The following is a 12,248-nucleotide window of genomic DNA, read 5'->3' as shown; positions in this document are numbered from 1 at the left end:
CTTTGATGGTTGTTAAGAAATCAATTGAAAAATAATTTAATACGATCTCAAAATGATATGTTGCTCAGGAGGTGCTCAAATAAGGACATTAAGTGGAGTTTATCATTTCATATTGGCTCAAGAGAGGTACCAAGTAAATTCTAATGTAATATTTCTCAATATTCTTGATGGCGATTCTGCTTTTAAGAAAATTATGTTATTTCCTAAATTAACACAGGAGGAAATATTCGTTGTTTCTCTATATGAGTATCATGAAATTATGGATATTTTAGAATTAAGGATTTAACCTTTGTTAATGCAAAGATGGGGAAGGGAGAAATAGGGAGAATTTTAAAAAGGATTTGGGGTTTCGTTAAAAGGTTTTTCCCTTTTTCCCCATCGACTTCAATGTTAAATTTGAAGTGAGCCAGAACCTGCTTTTTCCCTCTACTCACGTGACCTATTACGTCATAATTAGTAGTATAAAATTATACATGTCTAGCCGAACACTTGGTGAAAATTTCATGTCAATCAGACCAACGGTTGCTGAGAACATTAATTTTAAGGTTTTCAAAGGTGAAAAATATGGTGGAATAATAATAATAATAATAAAAACTCGAGGAAAAACAATACGTATTAATGCAGAGGAAACTTAATTAATAATTCATAAGAAATAAAAATGACACAAACAAGGGTGAGTCGAGAGGAAAAATGACAACCATAAGCATACAATTTTTAAGGTAAAGGATTTATATTACTTTCACCTGGGGTCTTTCATGGTCCATTTGAGTAGAAATGAAGTACCTCGGGCATCAATTTCTATGTATATCAAAAGCCATGATTTACATAAATATCCTAAGAGTTGAGTGTTTTCATACAATCTTCCACGGGCAAGAACACACTTTACATACGAAACTCTCATTTATACTGGACCAAAATATTGGAATTCCCTCGACCCAAGCATTAACAAGCCATAAGTCTCAATGTATTCAACTGAAAGCTTAAGATGCATATGTTACATGCCCACCCAAAGGATTAATTTGTCATTGTCGAGATAACCCTTCAAACAATTATTTGCTGCATTCAATTTGTTTATAAAACTGTGTGAATAAAACAGTTTGAATAATTATAAACTTTTGGAATACAATGAAAAACCTCTTACAGATTCTATTACATCTTCCAAATGATTTTCACCAATTATGACCACTGATGACATGTCATTTACATGTGAAACCACAGCTGCAGATTTGATTGTCTTCTTGGTTCCTACTTCATTTTCGTCTTTTTACCACCACCACCGAAGGTGGACGGTGGTTACATTTTTACCCCTGTCTGTCTGTGAACACGATATGTCAAAAAGTTATTGACGGAACTTGGGTGAACAGGGTTGGGTGTGTGACAGACTGAATGATTCGATTTTGGTGAAGATCTGAGTCCGGATACGAGGATTTCAAAATTTTAAAAGAGATTTGTCACCTTTAGAGATAGGGCCAAAAACGATATACATATCTCAAGATATCTCAAAAAGTTATGGACAGATGCGGACAAATCTTGGTGGATGAGTTGTGTAGATGACAAGAACTAGCTGATTAGATGTTGGTTAAGGTCCGGAGGCAGATCCAGCCAAAGGTGGTATGCACACTACCGAGTGCTATTCTAGTAATTTTTTAGTTTTGTCTTCTGTCGTGTTTGTGTGAGATTTTTGTATATTCTCTTCTATTTGTTTTTTACTCTTCAATTATTGCAACTTCACAAAGGGACCTAATCTTAACAAGCATCTGTTTATCTCTAGATTCTCCCACAATATCCCACAAGATTATTGTCCCCCGTCGCACCGTGGAGCGAAAGGGAGACTATGGTTTTCCCCTCCGTCCGTGTGTCCGTCCGTCCGTCCGTGCGTGCGTGCGGGCGGGCGTACGTGCGGGCGTGCGTACGTGCGCAAGCGAAGGACCGCATTCAAATTTGGTGTGTGGGTGCAACCCACGTCAAAATCCATGATGGCCACCGCCCATTTGTGTCTTACACCAAGTATGTCTGAACCTTGTGAGTGGAATATCTTGAAAATAAGCGAAAATAAGCGAAAATAAGCGAAGTAACAACTTCTAATCTGGTGTGTGGGTGTATCTAGGCATAAGGAAGAACCCTATTGAAAATTGGGTCGCCACGTCAAAATCCAAGATGGCCGCCGCCATGTATGTCTGAACCTTGTGAGCTGAATATCTTGAAAAATAAGCGAAGGACCAACTTCTAATTTGGTGTGTGGGTGTATCTACGCATAAGGAAGAACGCTATTGAAAATTGGGTCGCCACGTCAAAATCCAAGATGGCCGCCACCATATATATGTCTGAACCTTGTGAGCGAAATATCTTGAAAAATAAGCGAAGTACCAACTTCTAATTTGGTGTGTGGATGTATCTAGGCATAAGGAAGAACGCTATTGAAAATTGGGTCGCCACGTCAAAATCCAAGATGGCCGCCTCGCGTCTTCCACTTTGTCAACTCGCATCACTTCACCGACCGGGGACCCAGGTGTAACACTTGTTTCCGATACTCATCATTAGTGTTGATTTCTTGATAATTTCTGTGATTGCTTTGATTGTACATGTGCATACACAGAAACATTGTTGTATTGAAGAATTACGTGGAAATAAATTCAATTCTTTAAAAACAATGTCTGGTGAGGTATTGCGCATTGTCAAGGGCAGAGAGTTCCACAGTCTCAGAAATATTAAATAACCCATGTTCCATTTCTGAATAAAAATGTTGTTCCTCACCTATTGCAAAGTTTGGAATTAATGATATGTGCAACTTTTGTGACTTTGCCCCTAATTTAACTGCATTGCTATTATGCAATTATAGCGGTGACATCAACAGTTTGTTGAGAGAGTTTACTTTTGCTTGCCTTCACTGTTATATCCTTGACTCCCGAACATGACACGCCACTCTAGACCCGACCATCACTTCCTGGATGCAATCAGCTTCTTCCCAATGGTGTACTACATGGTTGGCTCCATAGACAAGTAAGGACTTTCAGATGATTATAGTAAACAATAAAGATTATTGATCTTTAATAAAAGTATCATAAGTATTGTTAAATTGGGAATACTTAAAATGCTATTTGTTATTATAATGGATGCCATTAGGCTGAGGCCTTGTCGGCCTCGTTCCATGATGAAACACAGTGTTGAAGTTCATAGACTCAATGATATACAGACTCGGTGAGAGTCGTACTTGTTAGCCTGCTGTTTCCGATAAAATGGCAGCTCTTGTTCTCTAAGTAATTGAAGAAACATTTTGGTGAAATTTTATAGAATAGCTTTAAAGTAACATTTGTATTGGTTTGAAATATGCATGTGCTTTTTGATTCATTCATAATAAAAGTCATGAGAATAGCACGAACAATTGGGTGCAGTGTTACCCTTTCAGGCATGGTCTTACTTGCCGTGTGCCTTGATGTATTATGACGTAATTCACTGTGCTAATACTTCCTTTATAACATTGCATGGTCTATCGTGACTGCAGCCTGGACAACTTGCTTCAATGCGGAATCATCCAAGCAGACAACATGGTGGTAGTGGACAAGGAGAGCACGATGAGTGCGAAGGAGGACTACATGGCTGACACTAAGACAATTGTTAATGTGCAGACCATGTTCAGGTGTGATTCCTAATGCAGAGACCGAGTCTCAATCACAATTGGCTTTGATTCTGAGCATGATCACCAAGTGATGTCCTACATGCTGTAGAGGGTTGCAGTCCACACAAAATGTTGATTGAAGATCGGTTGTGTTTGAATGCGAATTTTGAGTGACACAGACCAAATCATATACGTTTGATTAGCCTTTTATTATGTACCAGAAGGCAAGGAGCTCTTATCACTTCTGAATTTCTAGATTATCGTGTTTGACAGCCATCATGGCCAGAAGGAAAACAACTGATCCTATTTCTGCATTGGCTCACGTAGCCTCCATTTTACACATTTGGTATACTAGCAACGGTACCCACCCTACGGGCGGGGCTTCAATTAGGAAGCCGAAATGAAAAGGCAAAATATCAGAAATTGAAGGCAGAATTTTATTTTATTTTAAACGATTCATATAAACATCCATCAAATCATATCACACGTAAATCATCAAAATCAAAACAGTATCTTTAGAATTTCAATAAAAGCCACATCACTGTTCATATCACTGTGAATTGTGAGTGTTTCATTGTGATGTTTGTGCGGTGACGGGCGGTGTGTACAAAGGGCAGGGACTTAATCAACGCGAGCTGATGACTCGCGCTTACTGGGAATTCCTCGTTCATGGGACACTGTCTCAAGCCCCAGTCCCCATCACGGATGGGGCTCAGTGGTTTACCGAGCCTCAAGGCGAAGGGCAAGGTACACACTGGCCCATCCAGGGTAGCGCGTGTGCGGCCCCGGACATTGAAGAGCATTAAACGTTCATTAAACATTAAACGTTCATTAAAGGATTACGAAACGAAAAACATTACGAAATTACGTTCACACCGTCACGTCAAACACTACCCTGAACACATACATCGTCGCAATGAGAACATCGTCACAATGAACGTTATGCGAACGCGAATGTTATGCGGGAGTCCAAACCTGAGAATGCTGGAGACCAAAGCTGAAATTGAGAAAACTAAATAGCCTATTTTACTCCCAGGGGTCCCAGGATTACCCACCCAAAATATCTTTGTGATCGGTTCAGCAGTTTTTACGGTACCTTCGAACAGACAGACGGACATTTGGTGAATTATAGTAAGATTGAGGCAATTTTGTCAGTCTAGTGAAAGGTCTAGCCTGTGGGTTATAATTATTTATTAGCATAGATAGAGAATTAATATATGTGGTAGTTATTTGCACATCTTTTTACCTTTTTATCGAAATGTACTTTTTATTCTTTTAAAATATCCATGAAGTTAGGCCTACAATCGTGTTTACAAACTACATATGCACTTCCTTGATATTTGAGGATTTCCCCCCTCTCCCACTCCTCTACTCCCTTCCCACTTTCGGTGACAGAATAATCACGCCCCTTTAACATCACATTTTGCTCCCACCCTCTTCCTCCTTGTGGATCCCCAGGCTGTTTCCTAGCTTGAGCATCATAACAGAACTCACACACCAGGCCAACATGCGCTTCATGCAGTTCCGTGCCAAGGACTGTTACTCTCTTGCACTATCCAAGCTGGAAAAGGTCCTTTTGTGTTTTGCATCTTTTATGCTTTGATTTTATCCTACCCGTGACTCCAACTAAATAGTTATTGTACTGTAATCTCATCAGGTAGTAAGAATTATTGACTTTGCTCACAATGGTTCATCCGTGATTTCACTCACAAAGATCTGGAAAACTTAGGTTTATGAAGTGGAAGGAACAGCTACAGATTCAAACTATATGTGGAGCAAAGCCTGAACCAGAAGTGACCCAACCAGGCCAGTTCGGGGTTTGCTCCTCAATGTTGAGCCTGATAAATGTAAGGGCGCCATCTATATATGAAGTAGATGTTAATATGAGAGAAAAAAAAACTTTGATAAAGGAAGAAAAGATGGAGGGTTGAAAACAGGATTGTGGTGTCGAGGGGAGGGTTGAATGAGATAGAATAAGGGAGAGAACATGTTTTTAAAATCCTGCTACTCACTTTCATACATAGCTCAGAGGTAACACACTCACCTTTGAGTGATCTACTCTGTACTTGATTCCTGATCTGACTTTAACCTACCAACCTGGTGCTTTACAAACAGTGTTGCATCAATGCATATGCCACCCTTCAGAGGGAGCATTCAGCCAGCTGACCTTCAGTATTTGTTCATGAGCATTAACGATTATAGGGTGCCTTTCAAAAAGAGGAGGCTGTTGTATTCTGTCACAGTCAAAATTTGAAATGTGGTCCTAATGTGCAGGTCACGCATTAGTGGTATAACTGCCCCAAGGTATAGATTCAACCAACAAACAGAATTCTTCATTCAAACCCAGTAAAGTTTGCATTTGCTGGAATATAATCTCTCATCCTTTATTTTTCAGCTCTTCCACGAGTGTTGACATTTGTATTGAAAATTGGCTTGAGAAAACTTAGGAGTAAGGTAGGGAGGGGAGGGATTGTTTTTTGGATACAAAGTTGAGGGTCGTGAAAAATCTGGAACACAGAACAGACCAGAACAATAAAAACAAACAAGAATCATACCTCCGCCAGGCCAAACAGTTCACGTTTTGTATCCCACTGGCAGGCCGGATCTGGATCCAGACCTGAACCAAAATCTAATTGGCTTGTTCTTGTCACCTACCCAACTCGTCCACCAAGTTTTGCTATAACCCGACCACAAGCTTTTGAACTATCGTGCTTATATATTGTTTTTGGCCATATCTTTCAATTGTTAAGAATTACTTAAAAAATTCTAGATCCTGATCCTCACCAAAATCTAGTCACTTCATACTTGCCACATACCCAACATGTCCATCAAATTTCGTCAGAATCCGTGCATAACTTTTTTGAGATGTCCTGCTCACAAAGAGATAAACAAACAGGGGTTATTAGTAAGCGAGGAGCATAATATATGGAGCATAACCTGCATCGACCTTAGGTGGAGGAAGTAACAAAGTGGACAAGCGTTACGCCCAGGTCCCCCGTCGGGGAAGTGATGTGAGTTGACAAAGTGGAACATGCAGAAAACATGCTATGATATGATATTTCGCTCACAAGGGTCAGACATACATGGCGGCGGCCATCTTGGATTTTGACGTGGCGACCCGATTTTAAACAGCGTTCTTCCTTGTGCCTAGATACACCCACACACCAGATTAGACATTGGTACTTCGCTTATTTTTCGAGATATTTCGCTCACAAGTTTCAGATATATATATGGTGGCGGCCATCTTGGATTTTGACATGGCGCCCCAATTTTCAATAGCGTTCTTCCTTATGCCTAGATACACCCACATACCAGATTAGAAGTTGGTACTTCGCTTATTTTTCAAGATATGCAGGTTACAAGGTTCAGACATACATGGCATCAGACATACATGGCGGCGGCCATCTTGGATTTTGACGTGGGTTGCACCCACACACCAAATTCGAATGTGGTCCTTCGCTTACGCACGCACGCACGCATGCACGCCCGCACGCACGCACGCACGCCCGCACGCACGCACGGACGGACGGACACACGGACGGAGGGGAAAGCCATAGTCCCCCTTTCGCTCCGCTGAGCGACGGGGGACATAAACAGAGAAACACATTAATAGCAAGGTAGAATATGGACACAATGTACGGACCTTGGAAGAATGAAGAATGAGCATGGAGAAGAATGAGTTCACGAGGAGGGGAAGAAGGACACAGGTGTTGAACAAGCTGGATACAAGCTCTGGATGGTGAACAGACATCTTATAAACATACAAATTGAGATTGTATGGAAGATCAATATGGTTGTGATGAGGGGCAGGGGGTTCCAGGGTGGTTGTGTAAATATTCTGCATACATATAATATTCCGATTGTTCCAGAGAGAAATAAAACAAGTACAGATACATTCAAAGTACACCGCCCCCATTCCAGATAATTAAATATCCTCCAGCGCTTTGCAGGGAAAAATGGCCTCTAAAGGTGGTTCTTCTTCAGCGCGACATTGCCGGGGCGCCTCTGGTGCCCAGCAATACTGCCGTGCAGCTCATAGAGACTGTATTGGGTGGGAGAGGTGTACAATAATTGATTGATTAATTGCATAATTAAAATCAAGAAATAATTATCATAAAATATTTTCTGAATCAATTGGCTAATAGCATACTTAAACCACCAGTGCTTCATCCAAAGCTGCGATAATTTTTTTTTAAATTAAACAAGTCTTTAATCGAATAATTAATCGATTAATTGATTTATCAATAAATCAAAAATATCCTTTACAGCCAAATCACTTGGTTATTGTCATGTCCAAATATCAGCTTCCTAGCTCAAAAGGTGCCTGAGATAATGCCCAGCAGAGAAAGGAAATAAATAAGTACTTAATTTATCGATAATAATGAAATAACGAATCAATTAATTGATTAATCAAAAAACAAAAAATACCCTTTTTGCCAAAGTAGTTGCTCACTATTGTGCATAAATTTCAGCTTTCTAGCTCAAAGGATGGCTGAGATATCGCCCGGACAAACAAGAAAACAACCAGAGTGAAAACTGAGTACTCCCTTTCAGCGTGCGTCATTGCCGAGCTTCCTTCGGTTCCCGGCAATGACGTTATGCAGCGCCTGGAGATGGCATAGGAAAGGAGCGGTGTACAATTATAATTTGCCCAAATGGGTTCTGAGCACAAGGGAAATTATCCAAAATGATGCTCCTCCAAGAAATAGTTCCGATCACCCTGCGGATGTATCAAATCCACCATCCAAGTTCTGCACCTACACCACACAGTGTCTTTCAGTGTGCACCGGTCTTTGTAAAACACTTCTCATCAATTGTTTTCTCTTTCTGCCCTTCACAGGAGGAGAGAGAAAAGGGTTCAAACTTGGCGTTCATATTCCGGCTGCCTTTTGCCGCTGGTCGGGTGTTCAGCGTCAGTATGCTGGACACACTCTTATACCAGGTATATGATGCAGTAAAGGGACCCTAAATTCACTCAACGGACTAATTGTATTCTATGTGGTTTTAACGGCCGGCAGGAAAACATGGCAGTTGTCAGGATTATTTGGTAGATGAGAAATGTTCCTTGTGCCATTTCTAAACAGCGAACAAAAGCCAATATTAACCTCATGTTTCTACACTCCTGTCCTTAGTCCTTTGTTAAGGACTACATGATTCCTATTATACGACTCCTCCTGGGACTGGACACGACACCTGGCTCTGGCTACCTGTGTGCTGTAAGTGTTTTCTGGCGATGCTACGATGTTCATGCTAAGATAACATTAATCTATTCAGGTTTTATTTAAGTAGAATCTTCTTCAGTCAGCTTGTAAAGAAGAAAATAGTTCTTTTTTTTTTTCTCCCCATACCAGTTCAATACCAAATTGTGTCCCTCATCCATGATGCCAGGTGATGTTATAGCCTTTTTTGGGTTGGCCTGTTTCATGTTCCAATCTAAAAACCGAGCTCGTGATCCTCGGATCTCAGGTTCGCATCTCATATACTGTTAGACCCCGGTTCACGTCGGGGATGCACTCCTGAAAAGTGCGACAAATATCGAAACGATGTAAATCAAAGCAATTTTTATCATCATAATTAATGGATTAAGTGGGATGCGAGGGCAAGATGCGTTCCTAACGTCACCACTTCAGGTATTATATATTTCAATTTTTACCTATGATGTTACCCTTTTCTTGGTTAATGACAGTCATATTCAAGTGCACATATGTATAAAAACAACCAAACAGACAATTACCAGACATTTAAATAAAAATAAACCTCTTCTGGAAGCAGTTGAAGTCGGCGGTACCTCATCTTATTTATACTTCCTCACTGAACGACAACGTATTTCACTTTTAAGGTACCACTTTTACACTGCCTCTTAGCCATTCTACAGCATAGTGCACTTATTTATGTGTGAAGCACTCACTGTGCGGTAGTTCTTTTGGGGATTTTGTGATCTCCAGATTTGGTATTTAGCGATGTATGCTGGCATCTTTATCAGTCCTTTAAGTTCTGAAAACACTTGAGAATAAAAGGAATGGCCTTTAAAGCGACGTAAGTGTGAGTTGAGATGACGTCTAAGCCTAAGGGGTGTTGCAAAACATTTTACCTTTTTTCCCCCGAGGCATGCTTTCGTTGATGCACGTTAAAATAGCCGAGAATAGAATAACGCACATGCGACGCGTTGTTCAGTCTGCGACAAAACCATCACATCAACGACAAGCGAAGAAAAAGTGTCCGCACACAACCTTTAAAAGCAAGCACACGTCATGTCCGAATGCATGCACAACCGTAACGGGTTCTCGGGGGAAAAAAAGGTAAAATGTTTTGCAACACCCCTTATCTACGAGTGTCTTTGTAATTCACGTATCGGTACACTGATGTATTCAAATATCCTTATGATATATGTACAAGCTCCTCCATTAACCCGTCCTCAAGCTTTCAGCAATGTTCAAATACGCATAAGCGCTGTGATTTATATTGACACTCCAACCAGGTCAAGGTGTCAGAAGAGGACCTGTGGATCCGGACTTATGGCCGGCTGTATCAGAAGCTCTGCTCGTCAACTGGCGAAATTCCCATTGGCATCTACCGCACAGAAACTCACTCATTTTCAGCACACGAGGTTTCAACTTTGCTTATTTTTGCTTTGCTTTGCTTTGCAAGCTTTGCAAAGTAACTTTGCTTTGCTTTTCAATCATTCCTGCTCAATCTCCGTAATCATTCCTGCTCAATCTCCGTAATCATTCCCATCGTGCATTTTACGTTTACCCATGCCATCTTACTTTGCCGATAACAACTTGCCAATTACATTTAACATTCTGTTCTTTACAATTTCATTCATTTGTATTCGTTCAATGAATGCTTCTTCTTTCCAACCCATGATACTTTTATTAATTTAAACTAATTCTCATACAGTCTCAGGTCTCAATCAGCATAGACGATTGTGAGGATGCCCGGGAGATCGGTTGCAGAGGCTTGTCAGCCTTCACTGGTGGTGGTGGCAGCTGTGGTGGGAGCGGTGGTAGCATTGGAGGTGGAGGCAGTGGTGGTGGGGAGAGGTACCATCGCAGTTCCACGTCGAGTGACCCCACAGAGCACCCTTTGCTCCGACGTAAGAGCATGCAGTGGGCGCGCAGACTTAGTCGACGGGCCACCGGTCGGCCGGCCACCAAAGTGGCTGAAAGATTCAGCCAGGAGCGAATGACATTGTTCCAACGCTCCGAAAGGCAGGAACTCTCCGAGCTCGTGAAGAACCGGATGAAACAACTTGGGCTTCTCACAACAGGTTATGGTAAGATTGTTTTGCCTTGGAAACTGTCAAGGTCATGTGTTAGACAATCTTTCACAAAAAGTCTTTGGTTACGGTGGTGGCCGATTGGTAAGGTCCCTAGACTATTATCGCAAAGGCTGTGGGGTAAAATCTGCTTGAAGCCAGTAGTTATGGACATTTGTATTCTTTGTTTGTGGATAACAAGCTAGTCTTGTTACAATTACCAAGTCACGAAAGATTGTTGATAAAAAAAACCTAGCTGGCTCACTAATTACATTCAAGAAGGAACTAAATTGCCACCCTTTGCTGGTCTGGTCTCCTTGTGGTGCCAGTACACACAATATGCTTGGCCCAGTTTCCTCCGAGCAACTCGTTAACACTCACTATCAGACAATATCAGACTCAGGACAGATCGTAAAATGTTGCTGATGAAAAGACATCACTCAGCATCCTCCTGGAAAAAAGAAATCTCAATACAAATTTTCAAACAGTGGCCATCAAAATAAACCATTATTTGGCATAAGCTACACGTGAGGAATGAAACCTTACCAAGGAATGTCGCTCTAGTGGCCCAAAGTTGAACGATACAAGCGTCAGATTGCAATTTTCTTGGCATTCGCCTTCGCATCGGATCGGAACATATAGTGGTGACTCGGCCATCCCTGGGTTGACGATACCTCATTCCTTTTTGCCTAAATATACAGACAGTACTAGCAAGGGCGCAGAGAAGCAATTCTTCTGGCTCGGTCATGGTTTTCCCTGCGAATTAGATGCAATGGTTCATATTCTGCAAACATTGTCAGGGATGGAGGGTGTGAAAATGCCATTGGAAATTGGAAAGTTATGGATCAAATGAGATTGAAATAAGTTTTTAAGTTCTCTTTGTCTGGGTCTTTGTCTGGTGAAATTTATGTATTGAAATAGGTTTTACTGGGTCACTGTGTTTGACGAGCTTTTCAATAAGTATGATGATATATTTACTTCCTTTGTTCATTTTTCCTTCTTTGTCTCGATGACATTTGGTGTAGTTGGCAGATCAAAATCTCTCCTCCGAGCGCTGATGCTTCATATTCAGATCTTTATCAGAGGTAACTTCAAGAGTGTGATTAAAAAATACTGCTCGACTTATTATACTGTTCCCTTCACCATTATCTCAAATAAAGTTCCAAATTCCGTGGCATTGTGATTAAAGTGTCTAGTCTGAGTTTGGTAGGTTGGGAGTTTCATTCAGACTCAGGCTAAGTCCCACCAAAGACTAAAAATGGTATGTTCTGATTCTTTGCTTGACACTCAGCATTTGAAGGGTGGAGCACAGATAAACCCCATGGGTTGGCATCCATTGGGAGGATGGAATTCCTGAGTGTGGCGAGAGAAGCG

General features: G+C 41.1%; 1 protein-coding gene across 1 annotated transcript in view; it reads left to right on the top strand.

Annotated features, from left to right (window-relative positions):
• Window positions 1–12,248, top strand: part of LOC137438913 (potassium channel subfamily T member 2-like) — a 463,350-nt gene that overhangs the window by 426,913 nt on the left and 24,189 nt on the right. Inside the window, exons 21-27 of the mRNA XM_078767009.1 lie at window positions 2,929–3,000; window positions 3,503–3,637; window positions 5,075–5,186; window positions 8,457–8,558; window positions 8,749–8,832; window positions 10,095–10,223; window positions 10,517–10,892. Of these exons, the coding sequence (XP_078623135.1) occupies window positions 2,929–3,000; window positions 3,503–3,637; window positions 5,075–5,186; window positions 8,457–8,558; window positions 8,749–8,832; window positions 10,095–10,223; window positions 10,517–10,892 (1,010 nt within the window). The remainder of the gene's footprint in view (window positions 1–2,928; window positions 3,001–3,502; window positions 3,638–5,074; window positions 5,187–8,456; window positions 8,559–8,748; window positions 8,833–10,094; window positions 10,224–10,516; window positions 10,893–12,248) is intronic.

This window comes from Myxine glutinosa, chromosome 13 (assembly GCF_964187855.1).
Source record: "Myxine glutinosa chromosome 13, kmMyxGlut1.1, whole genome shotgun sequence".
Lineage (NCBI taxonomy): Eukaryota > Metazoa > Chordata > Myxini > Myxiniformes > Myxinidae > Myxine > Myxine glutinosa.
Note: the sequence above shows the minus strand (reverse complement) of the source record. Positions and strands in the feature narration are given on the sequence as shown.